The 27,183-nt window shown below is 39.0% G+C and overlaps 1 protein-coding gene across 7 annotated transcripts in view; it reads left to right on the top strand.

Annotated features, from left to right (window-relative positions):
• The window catches only part of ATP2B3 (ATPase plasma membrane Ca2+ transporting 3), a 436,284-nt gene extending 420,002 nt beyond the window's left edge, over positions 1-16,282 (top strand). For all 7 annotated transcript variants that reach the window (XM_040322885.1, XM_040322884.1, XM_040322888.1 and 4 more), the window contains one exon: positions 10,669-16,282. In XM_040322885.1, coding sequence (XP_040178819.1) covers positions 10,669-10,694 — 26 coding nt within the window. In that variant the 3' untranslated portion in view covers positions 10,695-16,282. The remainder of the gene's footprint in view (positions 1-10,668) is intronic.
• Positions 16,283-27,183: the final 10,901 nt, after the last annotated feature.

The raw sequence follows: 27,183 nt of genomic DNA, 5'->3' as shown, positions 1-27,183 counted from the left end.
CTCTCTCAGTGTCTAAGTTACCTAAATGGATTGGTGGATTTGTCTCTCCTCTGGTGCTTGATCTAAAATAAATGTTTTTTTCCCCCTATTTTTTGTTTTTATTTTTTATGAATTGGTGCCGGTTTTCGACATTGAACAAAAATTTCTTCTTTTAGCTTGTTTGCCTTTTTCTGTCATCAGCACACAATAATGTTTTTTCTTCGAAAGGCCTTCATATGACATCAAGCCATTTTATTATTATTATTATTATTATTATTATTATTATTCAAGACATACGGCCTCTTGAGGCATCTAAAATCATATTCAGGACAGAATCTCAAGAACACTGAAGGAGTATTAAATACAGTAAATAGTCAGATACAGTTTACAGATCTCAACAGCGACACATAAATAGCGATATCTTTTCAAAGCGAACATCATCAGATTTTTTAATTATTTTTTTAAGAAGTGATTATTTTGCAAGCAATACTTAGATTCAAATATATATATTTTTAAAAACTGGTGTAGTATGTTCCTTAAATAATTTTAGAAAATTAACACATAGCAGTGCTCATGCTTATGGATAGTCTTCTTTCTAATTTTGTTGACTACCGCAAAGGTCCACAATCATACATCCTTCAGAAGATAACCAACACTAATACTCCCAGTATATAAAAAAAAAGAAAAAAAGGGGGTACTAAAAAAAAAGAAAACAAAGTTAATTCTTGATTGAAAGACATACATTCACAAACAATCAACAAAAATTAAAATTCCATGCTTGAAGCCTTCCATAAATCCCATTAGCACCACTTCTTTGCAAAATTCTAGGTGTGTTCCACTCTGTGTTTCATTGGCTTTTAATCCCTAAACCCTTACCTTCTTTTTTTCCATTTCTTCCCTTCCCGAGGCATGGAAGAACACAAAAAAACATCCTCGCATGCTATAATCCTTTATCCACAAAAGGCTGACCAATCGAGCTAGTCCCTTTTATACAGCAACGATGGGCTTAAATACTCGAATGTTTACTGTGCCAAATATGCATGATCGAATCGGAGCTCCGCCTCCATGCAGTCAAGGCTGTGTCACTGTGTGGGCTGAGCCTCCTATTGGTGTTTCATTATTACAAGTCACGCTGAACACAGTCATGATAGAAAATCTTGATCTTTTTATTTTTATTTTATTTTTTTTCCTTCTCAGTTTCCCTTTCCTTTGGGTCTCAAGCGCAGCATGAGTGCATTTTTCATCATTTAGAAAAGCTTTATTTACTTTGTGTCATCTCAACTGTTTGTTTAAAACATCCATTGGCTCTTCATGTTGTGCACAGCTGCTCTTGATTCAAACATTTAATTTTTTTTGTTTTTGTTTTCCTCTTTATTAGCATGTTTTGTTGGAATATAGCAATACCAATTCCTGCTGTTTGTAAGTTATCAGCACTGCTGTAAGTTTAACTTTTGGCATAGTAGTTGTGATTTCTCCACATCCCTCACACAATTTGGTAAAAACAACTGCAGCGTCCAAAGTTGGCAGGACATAATTAAAAATAAACACATTAATCAAAAATTTGTTGTGATTTTTTTTTTACTTTGGAAAAAATAAATAAAAATTAAAACATATAATGCATACTCAAATTTTGTATATGTAAAATTAAAGTTATATGTTAACAACCTTTAAAACATTTTTTAAATTAAAGCATGTGTTTATGTAAATATAATCATATTTATGGGAAGGAAATCATTTTATGTGAACAAAAAATGTCATGTTTATTAGTTAAAGATAAAAGATATAAACAGGTGAAATGGGTAGAAATTAAAGTATTTTTGAGATTTGATGGTCCAGGTGGGTATCAGTGTATTTTTCCAGTATTCAGTAATAAACAGAATTTACAGCGGGTAAAATAAGTAATGAACACGTAACTTTTTTTTAGGTACATATACACTATTATTACCAAAAGTATTGGGACACCTGCCTTTACACGGACACAAACTTTAATGGCATCCCAGTCTTAGTCTGTAGGGTTCAATATTGAGTTGGCCCCGCCCTTTGCAGCTATAACAGCTTCAACTCCTCTGGGAAGTCTATCGACAAGGTTTAAAATTGTGTCTATGGGAATGTTTGACCATTTTTCCTGAAGCGCATTTGTGAGGTCAGGTACTGATGTTGGATCAGAAGACCTGGCTCTCAGTCTCATCCCAAAGGTGTTCTATCAGATTGAGGTTAGGCCAGTGAAGTTTCTCCGCTCCAAACTCGCTCATCCATGTGCACTGCTTTGCACCTTGCTTTGTGCACTGGTCCAAATCATATGGTGGAGGGGGGATTATGGTGTGGGGTTGATTTTCAGGGGTTGGTCTTGGTCCCTTCTTTCCAGTGAAGGGAACTCTTAAGGCAGGCATGTCCAAAGTCTGGCCCGCGGGCCATTTGCAGCCCGCGGCCTGGTTTTATATGGCCCCCACTTGCAATTTGCTTTTATCATTTATGTGGCCCCCCCAAGCTCCACACGGGGTAAGGATGAGCTTGTTATATATATATATATATATATATATTCTCTAATCTAGTAATAAAAAAATAATAATAGCTCATTCTTGCCCTGAGTGGAGCTTGGGGGCCACAGAAGAAGAGAAAATATATATTTTTTTACAACCTAACCTCATCCTTACCCTGATTGATTGATTGATTGATTTAATAGATTTATAATGCGCCAAATACTGACCCGTCAGGGCAGTGTCTAAGCGCAGAAAACATAACTGTAAATGAATAAATCAAGTCAGGGAGGGAAAGAAATAGAAAGAAAAGAAAAAATGAGAGCAAAAAAAACTAAAAAACAGATCACCAGGGAACAATAGGGAGAACTAACATGACTCTGCCTGCTTTTCCTGAAAAAAACAAGTTTTTAGCCTTTTATCAAAAGGACATAATAGAGGGGAGAGACCGAATGGAAACAAGGAGACTATTCCATAGAGCCGCTGCCCTCACAGAAAAGCGTCTGCCCCCAAAGGTAAGCAAACGGGCAGATGGGCAAGTGACAAGACCAGCTGTTAGTGATCTGAGTGCTCGTGCAGGAGCATATCGCATTATCAAGGAATTCAGATATTGCGGGCCCGTCCCATGATAAGCGCGATAGGCGAGACAAAGAGCCTTAAACTCAACGCGATCTACCACAGTGAGCCAGTGCAGTGATCGCAGGGTAGGGGTAATATGCTCCCGCCTATTTAGGCCGGAGATTAGTCTAGCGGCCTGGTTCTGGACGAGCTGGATTTTCCTCAGCCACTTTAGAGGCATACCCAAATACACAATGTTGTTAAAGTCAATCCGGGAGTTGACGAGAGATTAAACCAAGACTTTCCGGTGGTACTGAGAAAACAGATTCTTGACCCTTCTCAGACACCTGATGTAATACAGTGCGTTGCGAATACATTGATTGACTTGGGGTATCCAATTCAGATTACAGTCAAAAATTGTCCCCAGGACGCGGACTTGATTCACTGGAACAGGACACGGCCCAAGGCTCGTGGGCCATTTTCCCAGAAAGACAGCTGGATCAATACGTCCAGAGATGAGAATTTCTGTCTTTTTAGCATTTAGACTAAGGGAATTGTGATCCATCCACTGTTTGATGTCTAATAGACAGGAAGCAAGCTGACCAGGAGCAGGGTCGGATAGGCTGTCGACGACCAACTGGACATCGTCTGCATACAACCGATTAAACACTGCATGGGTGTCCAGCAGACTCGCAAGCGGCCGAAGATACACATTAAACAGCCATGGCGACAGGGCCGAGCCCTGAGGCACCCCACAACTCAGGGTGCTGATGGCAGATAGGATAGGACCGGTTTTAACCTGAAAGGTCCTGTGGGTGAGAAAGTCTGAAAGCCAGTGTGAAGCAGAGCCGGTAATGTGAAACTCGTCCCGAAGCCTGGCAATCAACATAGCGTGGTCTACAGTGTCAAAGGCCGCGGAGAGGTCAAGGAGCACCAAGGCAGCCGCTCCCCCCACGTCCCTGACTCCGAGCAGCTTCTCTCTGGTAGAAAGGACCGTGAGCTCAATCCCACGGCCTTTGACGGAAACCGCACTGCGAGTCGTGAAACAGACCTGTTGTCTCCGAGTACGATTGAAGTTGGAGAAAAAATTCGTATTCCACCAGTTTGGCCAGGAAACCTATAGCAGAAATGGGTCTGTAGTTAGAAAGACAGCCAGGGTCCAAGTTGGGCTTTTTTTAAATTGGTGTAATAATAGCATGTTTCCAGCGGGCCGGAAACACGCCATGAGTTAGGGAAAGATTGACAAGTATCAGGAGGTCGTTCACAACCAGCTCTGCATTCTTCTTCAAGAGCCAGGCTGGACAGATGTCACCATGGAAGTAGGAGGCCTTAATTTTTGCCATAGATTTCAGAAGATGTTCCCGGCTGACCTTACTAAAGGACGACAGGGAATGAGGCGCTGAAGAATTTGGCTTGGGGGGGCATGGCCCAAAAGTGATTGATTTCTGTGAGTCAGTCACTGAGAGTGACAGGGGGTTGGTCAAGGGTTGGGGATATTCCAAGGGAGTTAGTTGTCCTATGCCTAAGCGTATGTCGGCTACTTTAGTAACAAAAGTATTAAGTAGATTGTCACACAGAGCTTGCAAATGAGGTATATTCACCTGGCTCTGCGTAGGGGAGAATAAGGTTTTAACTATTTTAAAAAGTGCCGAAGCACTGTTGTCGGCATTATCAATAAGATCGCCATAATGGGACCTTTTTTGCCGTTTTAAAGCCTGTGTATAAGCTCGGCATTGAATTCTATACTGCCTCTTGTCAGCCGAGTTTTTGGTCTTATACCAGTGGCGTTCTAGTGCCCGACATTTCCTTTTAATGGGAGACAAGGAGGGACAGTACCAGGGTTGGTTTTTGCCAGCCCTGTGGCGATTTTTAGACATTGTTAAAGGAGCAACAATGTCCAAAATTGTATTTAATTTAAGTTCCCACGCGTCTAATTTGGCTTCGAGGGCAAAAAGACTCTTTTCAAAGGAGCCCAGATCTACATCCTCGGGATCGATATTTTCACATGAATGAAAAGCTTCTGTAAATGCCAGGGTTTTGATGTCATGTAACTTCCTATAAGGTTCAGTTACCGCCATTGGTGGGCCAGGGGGATTACCTTTTGGTATTTCATAGTTAAGATTGGCTGACAAGAAAAAGTGGTCGGACCAAATCACCTGTTTCTGGGATTTGTTGGGGGCCAAAGAGGAGATATATATATATATATATATATATATATATATATATATATATGTATATATATATATATATTCACCACACACAGCCACAAAGGTAGGATAATTATTTTTGGGCAGTGTATTAGTGCTTGGACGAACACACTGACACAGAATTTTAATAGTTCATGTCAGGCAAAATGGTCGGCCCTCACGCACGTTCACTTCATCAAATCTGGCCCTCTTTCAAAAAAGTTTGGACACCCCTGTCTTAAGGCATCAGCATAGAAACATTTTGGACAATTTCATGCTCCCAACTTTGTGGGAACAGTTTGGGGATGGCTCCTTCCTGTTCCAACATGACTGCACACCAGTGCACAAAGCAAGGTCCATAAAGACATGGATGACAGAGTTTGGGGTGGAGGAACTTGCCTGGCCTACACAGAGTCCTGACCTCAACCAGATAGAATACCTTTGGGATGAATTAGAGAAAATTAAGTACTGTACGTGATACTTTTTTTATTTGCACTAACATACAATTTTTCAGGACAAGCTTTTGGGGTGTTACCCCTTCTTCAAGGTCCAAGCAGTACTGATTCACAATTTTTTTGGCAGAATGTTAAAACAAAACAAGAAAAAAAAAATCAGAGAGGGAAAGGAAAAAAAAGGGTGAACCAACTCAATATTGAACCCTACGGACTAAGACTGGGATCCCATTAAAGTTCATGTGCGTGTAAAGGCAGGCATACAAAGAAACCTATACAAATAAGTTCAAAAATTAAGTTCTGTGTAATAAAATGGAATGACAAATTTATTTAACACTTCCTACAAAATCTTTTGTTGGTAATGACAGCTTCAAGACGCAGGCTCCTGTATGGATTGCATGGGTTCTTACTGATGTGGTGAAAATATCATGTCAGTAGCACCTTTATAATTATATTTACTTAAAAATGGTGGCGTATTCAATACTTATTTTACTCACTGTATCTTTATAAAACATTAACACTGTTTTATTAGAAAAATTCTCATTTATAACCAAAAATTGGAAAAATTCTCATTAACAACAATAGTAATTCCCTTTCTTGGGGGGGGGGGGGGGCAGCCAATTGGCTTTCCCAAAATTGGCCAGTGAGTGTTGACAATAGTCACAAAGGTGGCTACAAATATAATAAGCAGGAAATACAGTATTTTATACCTGCAATATGAGCCCTACCCTGAAAATACTAAATTACTAGATGGGAACTTCAAAAAACAAAAAATTATTAATTAAATATTATTTAATAAATTGCTTTTCTTAGAATTAATATACAGAATAAAATATTCAACAAATACTAACTTACTAAATTACTAGGGGGGAACTTCAAAATGTGTATATATATATATATATATATATATATATATATATATATATATATATATATATATATATATATATATATATATATATATATATAAATAAAATGATTAAATATTATTTATTAAATTGCTTTTCCTTAGTATTAATATACATAATAAAATACTCAACAATTACTAACTTACTAAATTACTAGATGGGAACTTCAAAAAAATAAATAAATAAATAAATAAAATTGATTAAATATTATTTAATAAAATGCTTTTCCTTAGTATTAGTAATTGTTGAATATTTTATTCTGTATATTAACAATTACTAACTTACTAAATTACTAGGTGAGAACTTCAAAATAAAAAATGATTTAAATATTATTTAATAAATTGCTTTTCCTTAGTGTTAATATACAGATTAAAGTATGTACCAATATAAGAAGCAAAATGTAAGTAAGCACCATAACAAAATATTTTATTTTAGTAAATTTCGAAAACAGCAAAAAAAAAAAAATTTCTTTTGTGCACTCTTTCGACTTCCCTTTTTTTGTCAACATTTGCATTTTCATTGCTTGTGCATTTGTTCGTTGTCACATAGTGAATGTATGTTTTATTAAGCAATTTATTAGCAAAGCATTATTCTCCTTGTTAGATGTCTATCTAGCTGTCTTGTCTCTCGTAAAATGTCATTCATTTTTTTATTTTTAACATTATTACAATTCTATATATGTATGTTTTAATTTAATATATACATATATATGGCAAAACACATTTAACTATTTTATTCAAGAATGATGCCAAAAGTGATACAATGTTTTAAATAAAACAATATAAAAAGCCGCGCCATGTTTTAAATGTTTCAGACCACAATAATGGGGCTTATTTATTGAGATAACCAACATCAAATCATTTATGTAAAGAGTATTTTTTTAATATACCTTAATATCATAATATTATCTGTAAAGCCCTGTACACACGATCGGATATCTGATGGAATCTAATCCGATGGATTTTTTCGTCGGATATCCGATGAAGCTGACTTTCATCAGTCTTGCCTACACATCATCGGTCAAAAATCCGACCGTGTCCAACGCGGTGACGTAAAACACAACGACGTGCTGAGAAAAATCAAGTTCAATGCTTCCGAGCATGCGTCGACTTGATTCTGAGCATGCGTGGATTTTTTTTTTGCGTTGGCAGACTTTACGGGTTACAAGGAGGCAACAATATGAGGGCTGTACCGAAAATAATGCAAAAGTGGACATAACTTTTTAATTAATTGCTTCAGGTCCGCCCTATAACAGTTTTACTGCTACAGTGTGGCACCTGTACGCCAGATCACGTATAAAAATACACTTCCGGGTAAGGGGACGCACATGGCTCCCTTCCAGTGTGATTACACACAGTGAATGAATGAATGACTTGTATGACTTGTATACTTACACACAGTGGAAGCCGATCAGCGGGTGCACGGTACCTGATGTCCTCTGGCACCCGCCGATCATTAGGCAAAACAGCGGCCTAACAGGAGGGAGGGGGGAAGGAATTTGTGTCCCTGCAAAGCATATCTTGCCCTAGTAAAAGCACCTACCACAGTATCGTAAAACACACAGTTAACCCTTTGTCGCCCCTAGATGTTAACCCCTGTCCAGCCTTAATACAGTGACAGTGCTTTTGTTTTAGCACTGATCACTGTATCGGACCCCTTTCACACTGAGGCAGTTTTCAGGCTTTTTAGAGCTAGAAATAGCGCCTGAAAACAGCACTCACTGCAATGAATGGGAGGCATTCCGATGGGTGGTGGTGCGCTTGCGGGACATTAGAAAAGTCCTCCAAGCAGCATCTTTGGGACGGTTTGGAAGCGCTGTATACAGTGCTCCCAAAATGCCCCTGCCCATTGCAATGAATGGGCAGCGCTTAAGAAGCGCCACTACACGGGAATTTTCAACCCCTTCTTTGGGTCGAAAAGCGGCGCAAAAGCACCGCTTAAACAGCAGTAAATCGCCGCTAAAACGGGCCTGTGTAATTAATAGGTGTTTTGTTTTAAAGGGATGAGGTAGCAACCCTATTATAGCAGTACATCTGCCATAGGACCGTCATTAAGTGTATAGATACAGCTGAGAAGTGAGCGTACGTGCACCCTGCAGGTGGAAATGCAGAATCACGTATATATTTATGTGTTCTGCACAGGAGCAGTATATCTGTACTGTATACTGTAGCAGTATATCTATCTATACACTTAAGGACTGCCCTAAAGAAGATATACTGCTACAGGGCAGCCCCCCTATGCAGGATCACGTGTATATATATGTGATCCTACACTTCCGCCTGCAGGGGGCACGTACACTCACTTCTCATCTATACACTTAAGGACTTCCCTATAGCATAACTGAGAAGTGAGTATGCATGCCCCTGCAGGCGGAAGTGCAGGATCACGTATATATGCAGGAGGGCTGCCCTGTAGCAGTATATCTGTTTTAGGGCGGTCCTTAAGTGTATAGATACAGCTGAGAAGCAAGCGTGCACGCCCCCTGCAGTTCATTATATTGTGTATATATACGTGATTCTGCGCAGAACGGCTGCCCTATAGCAGTATATCTGCTATGGGGGCCGTCTTTAAGTGTATAGATATAGCTGAATAGTATATATATTTATATATAGCTGAAAAGTGAGCGTGCGCACCCCCTGCAGCAGAAGTGCAGGAGCACGTATATATATATATATATATATATATACTGTATATATATATATATATATATATGTATATATATATATATATGTGATCCTGCGCAGGAAGGCTGCCCTGTAGTAGTATATCTGCTATAGGGCGGTCCTTAAGTGTATAGATAAAGCTGAGAAGCAATTGTGCGTGCCCCCTGCAGGCAGAAGTGCAGGAGCACGTATATATACATGATTCTGCGCAGAAGGGCTGCCCTGTAGCAGTATATCTGCTATAGGGCAGTCCTTAAGTGTATAGATACAGCTGAGAAGCAAGCGTGCATGCCCGGTGGGAGTGCATTCTAATGTATATATACGTGATTCTGCACAGGAGGGCTGCCCTGTAGCAGTATATCTGTACTGTATACTGTAGCAGTATATCTTCTATAGGACCGTCCTTAAGTGTATAGATACAGATGAGAAGAAAGCGTGCGCACCCCCTCCAGGCAGAAGTGCAGGATCACACACATATATATATATATATATATATATATATATATATATATATATATATATATATTATATATACACATGTGATCCTGTGCAGTAAAACTGCTATAGGGCGGTCAGTAAGTGGTTAAAGGGGTTGTAACGGTTTTTTTCCTAAATAGCTTCCTTTAACCTTAGTGCAGTCCTCCTTCACTTACCTCATCCTTCGATTTTGCTTTTAAATGTCCTTATTTCTTCTGAGAAATCCTCACTTCCTGTTCTTCTGTCTGTAACTCCACACAGTAATGCGAGGCTTTCTCCCTGGTGTGCAGTGTCGTGCTTGCCCCCTCCCTTGGACTACAGGAGAGTCAGGACGCCCACTAACGCACAGCTCATTTCTCTATCTGCAACATAGAGAGCATTCTGACTCTCCTGTAGTCCAAGGGAGGGGGCGAGCACGACATCCCACACCAGGGAGAAAGCCTCGCATTACTGTGTGGAGTTACAGACAGAAGAACAGGAAGTGCGGATTTCTCAGAAGGACAATAAGGACATTTAAAAGCAAAATTGAAGGATGAGGTAAGTGAAGGAGGACTGCACTTAGGTAAAGGAAGCTATTTAAGAAGAAAAAATTGTACCTTTACAACCCCTTTAATATTGTCTCCTTTGGTACCTGTAAAGTCCATCAAACAAACATCTTTTTGTTTTCTGAATATACATTAATCAAAGCCTGGCCCAGAGCTACGCTACAAGTAGCTTTTCATAATGAAAATATTCAAATTTTTCAAAAACAATTCTGATGAATAACTCAACGTGCGCTTCCATTAATGTGGTCTGAAATAAGAAATGAAAAAAGACCATTCCTTTTCCTCTACTAATCTAACACTTATTTTTTTTCTATTTCCCTTCGAATCTTTTTCTCCATTTTGCTTCTCCTCGTCTTTTCATCCCATATCCTATCATTGGGTTTTTTTTTTCCTTTCGGAACGTTTGTAACCCAAACTCTTTAGATCCGGGTGGTGAAAGCATTCCGTAGTTCCCTCTACGAAGGCCTAGAGAAACCTGACTCCAAGCCCTCCATCCACAATTTCATGGCAACCCCTGAGTTTTTGATCAACGACTACATCCATAATATTCCCCTTATCGATGACACAGATGCGGAAGATTGCGAGGAGCCTCCAGGCAAGGTGCTGTGGTCCATTCCGCCCCCGTCTCCCAACAAGAACAACAACGCTATTGATAGCGGGATCTACTTGACCACAGACACAAGCAAGTCAGCTGCCTCTTCCAATCCAGAAAGTCCTATGCACAGTGTGGAGACTTCCCTATAACAGAACAATGTACTCATCTCCAGTAACCACAAGCAAGACCATAGAAACTCTTTGCTTTTGCTGATGTGTCAGCAGAGCCTATATCTGCAGCTGAAACAGCTTAGATGTACTAAAAAAAAAAAAACACACACAAAAAGGTTATCCAAGACCAAAATGTATGAATATTCATATTTATGTATTCATTTTAAAGAAAAGTATTGGAGGTTATTAAGCATCTTTCCTCGTTGGTTTGTATTTTGCAACCCGAGGTAACATTAACAGTTCACTATCTCAAATCCAGCAAAGAAAAGGAAAACATTTATGGCAGTGATTTTAGCACCTTGTGGGCCTTTTTCTTTTTTTTTGGAAATCGTCCTTTTCTTGTCATCTAAATAATAAAAAAATTAAAAATAAAAAAAACAACAAACTGTAATTGTTTGGCCTAATCTAAAACAAGAGAAATTACAAGGTTACATCATTAAGACTGCAGTGTATTTCAGAGGGGATTCAACTTAGCTTACATTTAAAAAAAATGAATTTTAAAAAAAGATAAGGCATTTTAGAAATGATTAAAAAAAATTGTTAGAAAAAAATAAAAAATAAAATACTACAAACTGTAATTGGTGGGCCTAATCTAAAACAAGAGAAATGCCAAGGTCTTAACGGTCAACATATTTTTAGTGTTGCCTAGATAATATCACTATTACATTTTTTAATAAAAGCTTAAAAGCCCTTCTGGAAATACATACATGACAATTTCTAAAATGCTTTATCTTTTTAAAATTCCATGTTACAATTGTAAACTAAGTTGCATGCCCTCTGAAATACACAACGGTCTTAATGATGTATTTTTGGCATTTCTCTTGTTTTCAATTAGGCCAACCAATTACAGTTTGTAGTTTTTTTTTTCTAATTATTTTGGGTGACAAGGAAAGGGACATTTTTGATTAGTAATTAGTAGGTGTAAATAAAAAAAATTATAAAAAACATTACAAATTCCTAATCAAAAATATCCCTTTCCTTGTCAACCAAAATAATAATTAAAAAAAAAACCTACAAACTGTAATTGGTTGGCCTAATTGAAAACAAGAGAAATGCCAAAAATACATCATTAAGACCGTTGTTTATTTCAGAGGGCATTCAGCTTGGCTTAAATTTAGAAAATGGAATTTTAAAAGATTAATCATTTTAGAAATTGTTAAAAAAAAAAAAAGGGGGTTAGTGGCAAGCCAACAGGAAAATCGTCTTTTAAGCTTTTATTCAAAAATGCAATAGTGATATTATCTAGGAAACACTAAAAATATGTTGCAGTATACTTAGTAGGTGTAAATAAAAATAAAAAAAATCTAAGTAAACTGCAACATATTTTTATTATTGCCTTGATAATATCACTATTGCATTTTTGAATAAAAGCTTAAAAGCCCTTCTGGAAATATATAAAAGACTATCCTCCTGTTGGCTTGCCACTAACCTTTTTTTTTTTTAAAACAATTTCTAAAATGCTTTATCTTTTCAAATTCCATTTTCCAAATGTAAGCTAAGCTGAATGCCCTCTGAAATACACAATGGGCTTAATGATGTAGCCTTGACATTTCTCTTGTTTTAGATTAGGCCAACCAATTACAGTTTGTAGTGTTTTATTTTTTCTAATTATTTTGGATGACGAGGAAAGGGCAATTTTTGATTAGGAATTAGTAGGTGTAAATGAAAGAAAAAAAATTGAATTCCTAATCAAAAATTACCTTTTACCGTGTCGTAAAAAATAATTAGGGACAAAAAACACTACGAACTAATTTGTTGGCCTAGTCTAAAACAAGAGAAATGCCAAGAATACATCATTAGGATCGTACATTTGGAAATAGAATTTTAAAATATAAAGCATTTTAGAAATTGCTAAAGGAAAAAAAAAATGTCAATGGCAGGCCAACAGCAGGACAGTCTTTTATATATTTCCAGAAGGGCTTTTAAGCCTTTTTTTTAATAATGCAATAGTGATATTATCTTGGCAACACTAAAAATATGTTGCAGTATACTTAGATTTTTTTTTTACACCTACTAAATATACCACAACATATTTTTCGTGTTGCCTAGATAATATCACTATTATATTTTTGAATACAAGCTTAAAAGTATTTTATACCTATATTTCCAGAAGGGCTATCTTGCTGTTGGATTGCCACTGACATTTTTTTATTTTATTTCTAAAATGCTTTATCTTTTACAGTTTGTAGTGTTTTTTTTCTAATTATTTTGGATGACAAGGTAAGGGCAATTTTTGATTAGGAATTAGATTTTTTTTATTATTATTATTTACACTTACTAATTCCTAATCAAAAATTGCCCTTTCCTTGCCATCCAAAATAATTAGAAAAAAAACAAACACTACAAACTGTAATTGGTTGGCCTAATCTAAAACAAGAGAAATACCGAGGCTACATCATTAAGACCATTGTGTATTTCAGAGGGCATTCAGCTTAGCTTACATTTGAAAAATGTATTTTTAAAAGATAAAGCATTTTAGAAATTGTTAAAAAATAGTGATATTATCTAGGCAACCCTAAAAATATGTATCAGTATACATAGATTTTTTTTATTTACACCTACTAAGTATACTGCAACATATTTTTAGTGTTGCCTAGATAATATTACTATTGCATTTTTGAATAAAAGCCCTTCTAGAAATATATAAAAGACTAGCCTCTCATTCACTTGCCACTGACTTTTTTTTTTTTAACAATTTCTAAAATGCTCGATCTTTTAAAATTCCATGTTACAAATGTAAACTTAGTTGAACACCCTCTGAACTACACAACGGTCTTAAGAGAAATGCCAAGGATACACCATTGTTTAAATTAGGCCAACTAATTACAGTTTGTAGAGTTTTTTTTTTATTTGTATTTTTTATGTAAAAGGAAAGAACAATATTTAATTAGGAATTAGATTTTTATTTACACCTACTAAATCCTAATGAAAAATTGCCCTTTCATTGTCATCAAAAAAATAAATAAAAAAAACACTACAAACTGTAATTGGTTTGCCCAATCTAAAACATGAGAAATGCCAAAGATGCATCATTAAGACTGTTGTGTATTTCAGAAGGCATTCAGCTTAGTTTACATTTGAAAATGGAATTTTAAAAGATAAAGCATTTTAGAAATTGTTAAAAAGAAAAAAAAATAAGTGGCAGGCCAACAGGAGGATAGTCTTTTATATGTTTCCAAAAGGCGTTTAAGCTTTTATTCAAAAATGCAATAGTGATATTACCTAGGCAACACTAAAAATATGTTGCAGTATACTTAGTAGGTGTAAATAAAAAATCTAATTCCTAATAAAAAAATTGCCCTTTCCTTGTCATCCAAAATAATTAGAAAAAACCACTACAAACTGTAATTGGTTGGCCTAATCGAAAACGCGAGAAATGCCCTGGATATATCATTAAGACCATTGTGTATTTCAGAGGGCATTCAGCTTAGCTTACATTTGGAAGATGGAATTTTAAAAGATAAATTATTTTATAACTTGTTAAAAAAAAATTATTAGAAAATAAAATTAAAACACTACAAACTGTAATTGGTGGGCCTAATCGAAAAGAAGAGATACATCATTAAGACCGTTGTGTATTTTAGAGGTCATTCAGCTTGTCAGTGGCAAGCCAATGAGGGGATAGTCTTATTTATTTTCAGAAGGGCTTATATTCAAAAATTGGTAATACCAAGTATACTGCAACATATTTTTGAGTTGCCTAGATAATATCACTATTGCATTTTTGAATACAAGCTTAAAAAACCCTTCTGGAAATATAAAAAAAAAATGATCCTCTTATTGGCTTGCCACTGAGATTTTTTTTTTTTAAGTACACTAAAAATATGTTGCAGTATATTTAAGTGTAAAATAAAAAAAAAAACTGAATTCCGAAATAAAAAAAAAAATGCTTTTTTTAGGTGACCAAATTATGTATGTTCTCATCTATAAAACCATAATAAAATGTACAATAAAGGGACAATACACCTTACCTTTAAAAGCATCACTTTATTTATTGCTCATACCCTTCGAAAAACAGCATGGAATAGAAAACTTTAGTCAAACACGTAGGGGGGAAAAAAAAAAAAAAAACGAAATATAATGTAAAGTCATAAAACTATTCTATGCCATACAGTGCATGATTTTTACATTGTATTTATTTATTTTTTATATATATTAGAATCACACCAAAATAATGTAAAATCATGAAACTATTCTATGCCATACAGTGCATGATTTTTACCATAACATTTTTATTTTATTTTAAATATTAGAATCACACCAATATAATGTAAAATCATAAAGCTATTCTATGCCATTCAGTGTATGGTTTTTACAATTTAATTTTTATTTTTTTCATATTATAAACACACCATTTGTCTTAAATACCGTGTCCTGTTCCTATATGATCCTACATTTCTGCATGAGTAGCCTATCGTTATTTGGTAAGAGATGAAGGAATCACAATAACTGCCACTTCCATGCTTTACTTGCCAGTTTTTTACACAATAAAAAATAACATGAACATTTTTAACCTATTTAAATAACGAAATCAAACCTAGTGAGGATGCGTACGTACGTAAGCGATGCTGGAGCTGGCGGATTATGGATTGCCACACATGTGGAAGACTATCCTTGAAAACCTTCCTGCCCAACACTCAACCCGAATTTTAAGATGAAGAGAGTCATGAATGGTGGACTAAATTTACTTAAGTGGTTTGAGATTAAAGTGGACTTTTTCTAGTTACAAGCAAAGTGGAAGCCTCCAAATCCCTTTTCTTTTTTGTTTACATTTTTATTTTTTTTATTTGAAGGGATGATGCCTATAAAATTACTTAAATATCAAGTTTGCATTAAATATAAGCCATGCGAAATCCTGCGTAATGAATCTTAAATGCCAACTTTCTGTTTTTTTTCTTCCTCTGCTCTGTAGGCATTTCACAAAAAAATTGGAATTCAATTCACAGTTGCAAACCAATGCAAGGTGAATAAAAAATTCTGTTTCTGTAGCCTTGTAAGAGCAAACTTATCTAGAGTAAGTTAATAAAAAAAAAATTGTGGTGGATTAAAAAAAAAAAAAAAAATCATGACAGGGTCCTTTTTTTTTAAATTTGTATTTATTTATTTATTAATTTTATTTTATTTGAACATCTGTGTAATGCCTATGGTGACACTCAGAACTACCAGCTCTAGATGGTTAAAGCCATTCCTTTATGTTGAAAGATTGCAGCAAATGATCAGCTAAAAAAAATATGACAGTAAGAAAAAAAAAAGAAAAAAAAAAGAGAAAAAGCAAAAACAAAGTAAAAAGATGCAACTTTGTTTCTTTCAGCATATGAGTGTAATAAAAAAAAAAAAAAGATATAAAAAAAAAAAAAAAAAAGAAAGTGGTGTTTAATTTGAACTTATAAAATGTGTAATTACTGTTCATTTGCAGGCTTCTTTTCATTCAATATTGTAGATATATTGATAGAACAAATGATACAAAGAATTATATATTTAAAAGCCAAAAAATATAAAAAAACAAACGAAAAAAAAAAGGTATGAAAAAAGCCACTACTGCTGTATAAATCTGCCAAATGTAAGCGTGCTTTGCTTATTATTTTATTGGGTGGGGAGGTAGGTGGGGTTGGGGAGCAGTGCAATATGTCCATGCTGTCTTTATTTTTTCCTTTTTTTTTTTTAAATAAAGAGAACTGCTTGTACATTATTCGGGGAAGGGCTTAAAAACTCATATTGGGAAGCCTCCCTGAAGCATATACTGTATTGAATGGCTGATTTTGTTCAAACTGCTACATAATGTTAAAATTTTACCTGCCTGTTATAAAAAAATATATATATATATGAAAGACAACACCCTGTATAGCATTAACAAGTCTGTATCGAAATTTCAAAATTTCAATAGGCAAAAACTTTGTCTGTATAAAAAAAAAAAATATGAAACTATTCTACAAGCCGAGTTTTGATAATGTGTTTTTTGTTCAGTCATCTAAAATCTATGAAAAGATAATCGGCACTGAAGGATAAGGTTTTCACTTCACAATAAAGAGTCGTTACTTTTCTGGGTAACGATTAAAGTAGAATTCCAGGTTTAATTTCACTTTAAATGGTTCGTTCGGGCCAAGCTGGCCCAAATGAACTATTTCCATTACAGAATGAAGCAGACTCTTCCCGTCAGCATTAGCTACATACCGAAAGCGGCGCGGTGTTCTGGAAGTAAAGAGAGTCCGGCTGAGGGCTTTTCCACCAGTTAGGTCAAGGTGGAAAATGTGACTTCATCTGCTCACCTTTCCACTTCGGCCAATCAGAAGAAGCCTTGTTTTGTTTTGATAAAAAATACAAGGCTTCATCTAATTGGCCGAAGTGGAAAGGTTGGCTGATGACATCACGATTTCCACCTAGGCCAATCAGGGGAAGCCTTGCATTTCATGATAACGATACAAGGCTTCATCTAATTGGCCGAAGTAAAAAGGTGGACTGATGACATCACGATTTCCACCTTGGCCAATCAGGGAAAGCCTTGCATTCCATGATAAAATTACAAGGCTTCCTCTAATTGACCATAGTGGAAAGGTGGGCAGATGACGTCATGATTTCCACCTTGGCCGATCAGAGGAAGCTTTGTATTCATTGATAAAATTACAAGGCTTCCTCTAGTTAGCCGAAGTGGAAAGGTGGGCTGATGACATCACGATTTCCACCTTGGCCAATCAGGGGAAGCCTTGTATTCATTGATAAAAATACAAGGCTTCCTCTAGTTAGCCGAAGTGGAAAGGTGGGCTGATGACATCACAATTTCCACCTTGGCCAATCAGGGGAAGCCTTGCATTCCATTATAAAATTACAAGGCTTCCTCTAATTGGACGTAGTGGAAAGGTGGGCAGGTGACGTCATGATTTCCACCTTGGCCAATCAGGGGAAGCCTTGTATTCATTGATAAAAATACAAGGCTTCCTCTAATTGCCGAAGTGGAAAAGTGGGCTGATGACATCACAATTTCCACCTTGGCCAATCAGGGGAAGCCTTGCATTCATTGATAAAATTACAAGGCTTCCTCTGATTGGCCGTAGTGGAAAGGTGGGCAGATGAAGTCACGATTTCCACCTTGGCCAATCAGGGGAAGCCTTGTATTCATTGATAAAAATACAAGGCTTCCTCTAATTGGCCGTAGTGGAAAGGTGGGCAGATGACGTCATGATTTCCACCTTGGCCAATCAGGGGAGGCTTTGCATTCATTGATAAAAATACAAGGCTTCCTCTAATTGCCGAAGTGGAAAGGTGGGCACCCCGTCTGCATTAACACCTAAGGGCTTGTTGACATATGAGGTTGGGGGGGGATGTAAAATCCAATAGTTAAGCCCACACCACGTCAACACAACCATGACATTACATGCAGTTGTGGCGTAAGATTTGGGCCATTAAATGAGGCCATTGTATCTCCATCCCTAAAAAAATTACATAAAATGAATGGGGGAGTGGGATTTTAAATGAGATGCAGAGCATGCCGTTGTCCTATAATAAACACATTTGATATACCATATGTATACACAAATACAGTTATAACACTGTATTTTGTAAAGAATGGTAATATTGAGAGCAAATTAATGTTATTATATTAATAGCCTCATCGGCAAATTAGAATACGATAATTCATGATTACCGTATTATAAAAACAAATACAGTAAAACCTTGGTTTGAGAGCGTTTTGCAAGATGAGCAAAAGGTTTTAAAAATGTTTTTCCTTTATATACAAGCGATGTCTTGATATAAGAGTAGCGTCATGTCACAAGAGAGAAGAGAGGAGCCTCTAAGTGTAGCAATATGGTTACATTTAATGAAGGTGCAACATTTAGCAACTTATTGCTACACTTAGAGGTGCCTCTCTTCTCTTTTATACCCTGTAAAAAAAATGCTTTGATATACAAGTGCTTTGGATTGCAAGCATGTTTCTTACACAGCACTTTACAACTTGAGGGTAGACAGTACAAATACAATACACTTTAATACAGTAGGAATCAGAGATCCCCGCTCATTAGAGCTTACAATCTAAGAGGGAGGGTCAAGAGATACAAGAGGTAATAACTATAGGGGAAGTGCTGATGGAGAAAATAAATGTACAAGTTGTTGGGTGGGTAGCCAGATTAAGAGATGAGTTTTTAGGGATCGTCTGAAAGTAGACAAAGTAGGAGATGTCGGACAGATTGGGGTAGAGCATTCCAGTACATGGGAGAGGCTCGGAAGAAGTCTTGAAGGCGAGCATGGGATGAATGGACCATGGAGCTAGAGAGCAGGACATCTTGGGAGGAGCGAAGAGGACGATTTGGTTGGCATTTTGAGACCAGGTTAGTGATGTAGCTGAGGGCAGGGTTGTGGGTGGCTTTGTAAGTTATTGTTAGCATCTTGAATTACATTTTTTGATTGAGTGGCAGTAAAATGGATGGATTGGCAGAGAGGTCTAGCAGATGGCGAACTGTTTGTAAGGTTGATGAGCCTGGCAGCAGCATTCATGATGGACTGGAGGGGGGTAGCCTATTTAGAGGTAAGCCAATGAGGAGGAAGTTGCAGTAGTCAAGGCGAGAGATGACCAGGGAGCAGTGTTGCCAACCTACCAGATTGAAATCTACTGGCACGATATCCGCAATTTACTAGCGCAGCCACGTTTTTACTGGCATTTCACAAAAGTTACTAAATTAAATTTTTAGGTGCAAATTTCAGTATTTAGGTTTCAAACAAGTACACTAGGAAAATAGCAATGTGATTTAAGGTAGATATTAACCCCCCTGACGGTAAACCCGAGCGTGACTCGGGGTTGGTTTTTCATGTTAGGATCGGTAAACCCGAGTCACGCTCGGGCTGGACGGGCTTACCTTTCGCTGGATCCACAGGCTTGGTTTACTTACCTTGTCCCTGGATCCAGCGATGCCACCCGCTGTGTGAGCGAGCGGGTCCTCCTCGCTCGATTCACAGTCCCCGTGTGACGCCGATCTCCGTTCCCTGCGACGTTACGACGCACGGGGACGGAGAACGGCGCCAAATTCAAAAAAGTAAACAAACACTTTACATACAGTATACTGTAATCTTATAGATTACAGTACTGTATGTAAAAAATACACACCCCCCTTGTCCCTAGTGGTCTGCCCAGTGCCCTGCATGTACTTTTATATAATAAAAAATGTCATTTCTGCCTAAAAACTGTAGATTGTCCAAAAGTGTCCCTTTATGTCAAAAATGGTTTTAGATCAGCTAGAAAACAGCGAAAATAAATTATAATCACTTGCAGAAATGTGCGATAGCGATTTGCGGAGAAATTCGTCATAAAAAAAAAAAATAATGACAGCGACAATTCTGCAACTGCAAATTTCAGTGATTTTGAGTTGATTACATTATTGAATAATTTTTATTATAATTATATTATTATTTGTTATAATTATTTATAATTATCTATTATATTATAATTTATAATTTTGTTTTAAAAAAAAAAATCATACCCGGGATGCCTACAAGACTCTTGCTTGGTCAGATTTAAATGAGTTATTTCTAAAAATTACAGGCCTACAGTATAAAACGCCAATTTCCTTGCAAAATAATTGTACCGCTTTTGGTACGTAATTCCAGACAGAATCATACCGCCAGGGAGGTTAAGGTAAAAAAACATATTTTTTTATTTTTCGATATAATAAGGGCAAATTATTTAGTCACATCACCCCCTGCCTCCACCCCCCTCTGCGGTGCCACCATCACCCCCTGCCTCCAGTCTCCTCCCGCCTCCATTGCACCCTGCCTCCATCCCCCTCTGCGGTGCCACCGCAGCCACCATCACCCCCTGCCTCCAATCTCCATGCGCAGTTCCAAGCCAAATCGATCTCGGCTATTTTTACTGGCACATTCCCGCAACTACGGACATTTACGAACGGGGGAAAAAAAGTGCCAGTTTTTACGAACTGCCTGGTTGGCAACACTGCCAGGGAGTGAATTAGAAGCTTTGTGGTGACAGGAATGGGCGTATCTTGGAGAGGTTGCAGCAGTTGAGGCGGCAAGCTTTGGACAGCGATTGGACGTGGGACCAAAAGGATCTCCATTGGGTGGTAGGAGATGACAGTCTAGGAATCTCAAGGAGGGATTGCTAGACTGTCATCTCCTACCACCCAATGGAGATCCTTTTAGACTGTCTTTCTTTCTCTTCAATGGGGACATGGTAGGGTATATTGAATGTGTTTATTATATGTCAACGGCATACTCTGCACCTCATTTAAAGTCCCACTCCCCTTTTTTTATGTATATGGTTGTGGCACAGCCCTATTTACCAGTATGTGTCGGGTTTGGCAGACTGCCTTTGCAGCTTAAGGTGGAGCAGTTGAGGGATGGTAAAAATGTCTCACACGCTTCCCAACTGAAAATGTAAACAGCCTATTACAGCACACACAGCGGCCATGTTGCTATATAATGGTATTAGCGTCTTTGGGCCAGCTTGGCCTGAACTATTTAAAGTGAAAGTAAACCTGGAATTCTACTTTAAATTCAGACTCAGATAGGTATACTCACTTCAGCCATTTTACGTTTATAAAAAGCGTTTATAAAAACCAAATTAGGTGACCTGCAAATAAACACTTTGTAAGTGGGAAGTGATCCAGAATTGTGAAAAATTGTGGTTGATTTACTAAAAGCAAATAGACTGCATGGGAATTTCCTCTTAGCTTAGTAAATGTGGTAAAGTTGTGCTGACGTCCATCATCCAATCATGCGCAAAATCCAAGCAAAAATTATTTTTTTTCCCCCCACTTGTGCTCGGGTATTCTTTGCAAAGTGAATTTCCATCACGTTCGCGAAGCTATGCGCAAATTCCCTTGCAAAGTATAACAGTGACCAGCCTATTTGCCTTTACTAAATTAACCCTAATGACTGCCAACAGTGGGATATTGAAATCCTTAAGCAGACCTTACAGTAAAATGCAAGTTCTGTTTATTCTGTCCGGGCCCCTCCCCTTGTATAAATCTCTAGCAGACAAGTAGGTCCAAACCTTTAAAGAAATATATTTATCTGGGCATGGCACCGCTACCTTCCTAGGACGAGACATGAGGAAATTCTCGAGATGATCTTCCAGCCCATTGCAAAAGCATTGTTTCATTGGAATTGAGCTGCTCAGTATTCTCCAGGATCTTGCTGGAAGGATTGTGATGCCACCCTGACCTTGGCACTATGGATGAAAGGCAGGGTTAAGATAAGTATATAGATAAGTATGTATCAAACTTTTATGTACAGGTAAGTTTTAAACCTACTGCTAGTGATTTATACAGGCGACGGTGGCATGGACATTGAAGTGGACTTTGTAGTAAAATGAAAGGTCCACTTATAGAGTGTCATTTATATGGCGACTCCACATGGTGGAGTGAAGGGAGAACAGTGTGTGAAATCACTCTTCACTCACCTCTATGGTCCAATCTAGAACCTAAAGTGGAAATATAGGGCCAGATTCAGAGAGACTTACGACGGCGTATTAGTAGATACGCCGTCGTAAGTCCGAATGTGCGCCGTTGTATCTTTGCGCGCATTCTTAAACTGAGATACGCCTCACTGTTGCCAAGATACGACCGATGTAAGTCTCCTACGCCGTCGTATCTTGGGTGCATATTTACGCTGGCCGCTAGGGGGGTTTACGTTGATTTACGCGTCAAATATGTAAATGAGCAAGATACGCAGATTCACGAATGTACGTACGCCCGTCGCAGTAAGCAACGCCGTTTACGTAAGACATACGCCGGCGTAAAGATTAAACACCTCTCTAGGTGGCGCAGCCAATGCAAGGTAAGGACGTCAGAACAGCCGTCGTATTTTACGTCGTTTGCGTAAGCTGTACGTGAATGGGGCTGGGCGTAGGTTACGTTCACGTTGAAAGCATTGAGCCGACGTTGTTTCGTAGGGAGTATTTGCGACGTGATTCTGAGCATGCGCGCGCATGCGCCGTATGAACGCCCCTCATTTACATGGGGTCACGGTTAATTTAAATGTAGCCCGCCCACTACATGCCTACTTTGAATTAGGCGGGGGTTACGCCGGCCCATTTGCGCTACGCCGACGTAACTTACGGAGCAAGTGCTTTGTGAATACTGGCCTTGCCTCACTATGTTACGTCAGCGTAGTGCAAATGGGATGCGCTACGCCGGCCAAAAGATACGCCGCTCTACGTGAATCTAGGCCAAAGTCTACAAATATTCCCTTGCCGGCATGATTGCCAAGTCTTTTTCCGGGTTCAGCAGCTTTGGACCATCTTGATTGGTCATGTATGACCAAATTATATCTTCTATAGGTTGAAGAGAGTAGAAAAGGACTAGGAAGGAACCCGTCAAATGAAGATCTCTTCAAGGTCAGGGAAAGTTCCCCTCTACAGGTGCAACCCCTTGCGTGCCCGGGCGTCCCGTTCATTTTAATGGGCTACCCTACGTACAAAAAAAAAAATGCAGAAAAGAAGCTCCTGACCCTTTTCCTCCTCAATAACACCATGTCCAATGTTCCTGTAGATGGACGTGTTTTTTTTTTTTTAACCAGACTGTGTGACTATATATGTAACCATGAGTTTGGGCACTCATGAAAATGCACACATGCTTGGGGTGCCATGAACAATTACTGGTTCCGTCACATGTCTGCTAAAGGGCAGCGCATTTTTGTGCATGTCCGCAAAGCAAGCGATTTGGCACGTGTTCCTGGTATGCAAAAGTGTGAACCTACCCTTCACTGTCACCAAAAGAGGGGTCCCCATTGGAACACCTCTTGTTCTGGTGACAACTTCAACTTTTTGGATTTTCTATCATTTACTGTCTCAGTGACAGTGGTCATCAGTATAAATTAAGAAGGTGGATCCGTTTTAAAGGCCATAAAAAAATAAAGACAAATGGTAGTTAGGGGCTGGATATGGAACCCTAGCTTAGGAGACAAAAAGGGGTCCGTGATTGAGTGCAAAGGCTTTGGGTTTGGCAGGGTTCCATAAAGCAGGGCCCCCCTGACGGGGACAGGGGTTACCCAAACTGAGAAAGTCTAAATATAGACTACCTACTATAGAATCCAGAAGTATTTTATTGATTCTGTAGTAGGCAAAAGGTAAAAACAAAAGGCAGCCAACCTGTTTGGAGAAACAAACAAACGCCCTTCATCAAGGCTTTAACAGAAATCAAAGTGCTCTGCTGTATAACACTCCTTTACTCTTCACTAATCATTTTTTTTTAACTTACATACCGTATTTATCGGGGTATAGCGCGCTCCCGCGTATAGCGCGCACCCCTAATGTTGCCCCGAATCCTGTGGAAAAAGTTTTTTGTACACAGTTTTGGTGTCTTGCGCGGCGTCCATCAGCGGCCTCGTCGGGTCCGGCGTCCGTCTGCGGCTTCGGGTGTCCTCTTCGTCGGGTCTGGCGTCCTTCAGCGGCGTTCTCCCCGCGCCCAGTTTGAATACTGCGCCGACATATACAGAGGGCAGTACACTCGTGTATTGTCGGCAATGCTCGGCTACTCTCGCGCTGACGTCCTGTACGTCCAGGACGTCAGCGCGGAAGGAGCCGAGACTGCCCGACAATACACGAGGGTACTGCGCTCGGTATATGTCGGCGCAGTATTCAAACTCGGCGCGGGAAAGCGGGTATCGGCGTATACCGCGCACCCACGATTTTCAGGGCAAAAAAGTGCGCGGTATACGCCGATAAATACGGTAAGTCAATAAAATTTCACAAGAGTAAAGCCTCGTACAAATGGTTCGATTGTTGGCAGGGGATTGTCTGTCTTAACGTAGGTACGCTCCTTTTTCCAATTGTCCAATTTTCGGCCAACAAATGTTGGATGACAGGCTAGTAAATGTTCGGTGGACAACGGTTTGACGTCCTATTTTTGTATGGTCAGTACACAAATCCGTCACGCAAAAGTCAAAAGTACGAAACACGAATGCTCGGAAATTATCAATGCTCACCAAACATGAAATTAGCAGAAGGGTCCCAACGGGTGGCGCTCAAGAACTGAAATTCCTTGTAGTACGCCACTACGGTCGTGTTTGTGGCACAACAATTGTGTAACGATAGTATGCAAGACAAGATCCTGGCACACGCCCTTTTTACAAAAATCAGACGCTCGGTTAGCCAACAATCGAACCGTGTGTACGAGGCTTAAGTCTTCCTTTAAGAGCAGGGGTCTCCAAACTTTCTAAATAAAAGGGCCAGTTTACTTTAGGGGACCCAGACTGTGGCTATTGGGAGTAGAAATTGACCTGGCATGAGTGGGAGTATACCATGCATCTTTGGTGTCTGTGGGAGGAATATTGCCCATCATTGGCATCAGTAAGATGAATAGGGTCCATCATTGGTATCAGTGGAAAGAATAGCACCCCATCATTGGTATCAGTGGGAATAATAGTGTCTCATCATTGGTGTCAGTGGAAGGAAAAGTGCCCCATCATTGGCATCAGTGGAAGGAATAGTGTCCCATCATTGGCATCAGTGGAAGGAATAGTGCCCCATCATTGGCATCAGTGGGAGGGGGGGGGGAATAATGCCCCATCATTGGTGGGAGGAATAGTGACCCATCATTAGTATCAATGGTTAGAATATTGCCCCATTATTGGCATCAATGGGAGAAAAAGTGCCCCATTGCTGATGTAATTAGCAGGAATTATGCCCCGTTGGTGTCAGTGGGAGGAATAGTCCACAGGCCGCAGTTTGGAGACCATAAATAAAATTCACACCATGACAACTTAGGCACGTTCACACAAAAACAATATGGAGTCCACTGCTTTAATGGCACATTTTTAAATAAGGAAAAGTCATTAACAATTCACAAAACCCGTACAGCAGTTTGACCACTTCACATCCCGCCCATAGTCAAAATAACGTCCACAGATGGGATCTCCCATCCTAGGTGGACGTCACCTGATATCCTGGGCTTCCCGGCCATCTAGGGGGCGCGTGCGCCCACGGCGTCGCTCGGGACCCGGTGTGCGTGCCCGGCGTCTGCGATGTCCGCCGGGCACCCGCAATCACGTCAGGACCGTGGATCTGCGTGTGTAAACACACGGATCCATGTCCTGTCAGAGGTGAGGAGACCGATGTGTGTTCCCAGTAAAGAGGAACACAGATCGGTCTCCTCCCCTTGTAAGTCTCCTCCCCCTACAGTTAGAATCACTCCCTAGGTAACATATTTAACCCCTTGATCGCCATCTAGTGTTAACCCCTTCCCTGCCAGTCACATTTGCACAGTAATCAGTGCAGTTTTATAGCACTAATCGCTGTATAAATGTGAATGGTCCCAAAAATGTGTCAAAAGTGTCCGATATGTCCGTGGCAATGTCACAAAAAAAAAAAAAAAAAAGCAATAAATCTATCCCCTATAACTTTTGCGCACACCAATCAATATACGCTTATTGCGTAGAACACGTATCGGCCTAAACTGAGGATTTTTTTTTTTTTTTTTTTTAATTGTGATATTTACTAAATCAAAAAGTAAAAAAAAATTGTGCTTTTTTCAAAATTGTCGCTCTTCTTTTGTTTATAGCGCAAAAAATAAAAACCGCAGAGATGATCAAATACCACCAAAAGAAAGCTCTATTTGTGGGGAAAAAGGGACATCAATTTTGTTTGGGAACCACGTCGCACGACCGCGCAATTGTCCGTTAAAGCGACGCAAAAAATGCTCTGGTCAGGAAGGGGGTAAATTCTCCCGGGGCAAAAGTGGTTAAAACTAACATGGATACAATAACGGACCTTACAAAGCAGAACACTGTGACACTCCCCTTTGGTTAAAGGGGTTGTAAAGGTAAATGTTTTTTCACCTTAATGCATTAAGGTAAAAAAACATTCGACGGTACCGTCCCACCCCCTGAACCCCAGTTTTACTTACCTGCCCCTCGAAAGTCCCGCGCGCGTCCACATGATCCTCTTCAGTTCCCAGCCTGGCCGTTGATTGGCTAGGCTGGACGGATTGATAGCAGCGCAGCCATTGGCTGGCGCTGCTGTCAATCACAGCGGATGATGCGGCGCACCGGGGGGCGGGGCCGAGTGATAAAGTCGGCGGCTATGCCCGCCGCTGTATCACGGGAGCACGCTCGCAAAAGCTTTCCACCCGCCGAGGGACCCCAGAAGACGTGGATCGGGGCCACTCTGTGCAAAACGAGCTACACAGTGGAGGTAAGTATAACATGTTTGTTATTTAAAAAAAAAAAAAA

The sequence above is a fragment of the Rana temporaria genome, chromosome 9 (assembly GCF_905171775.1).
Source record: "Rana temporaria chromosome 9, aRanTem1.1, whole genome shotgun sequence".
Classification (NCBI taxonomy): domain Eukaryota; kingdom Metazoa; phylum Chordata; class Amphibia; order Anura; family Ranidae; genus Rana; species Rana temporaria.
Note: the sequence above shows the minus strand (reverse complement) of the source record. Positions and strands in the feature narration are given on the sequence as shown.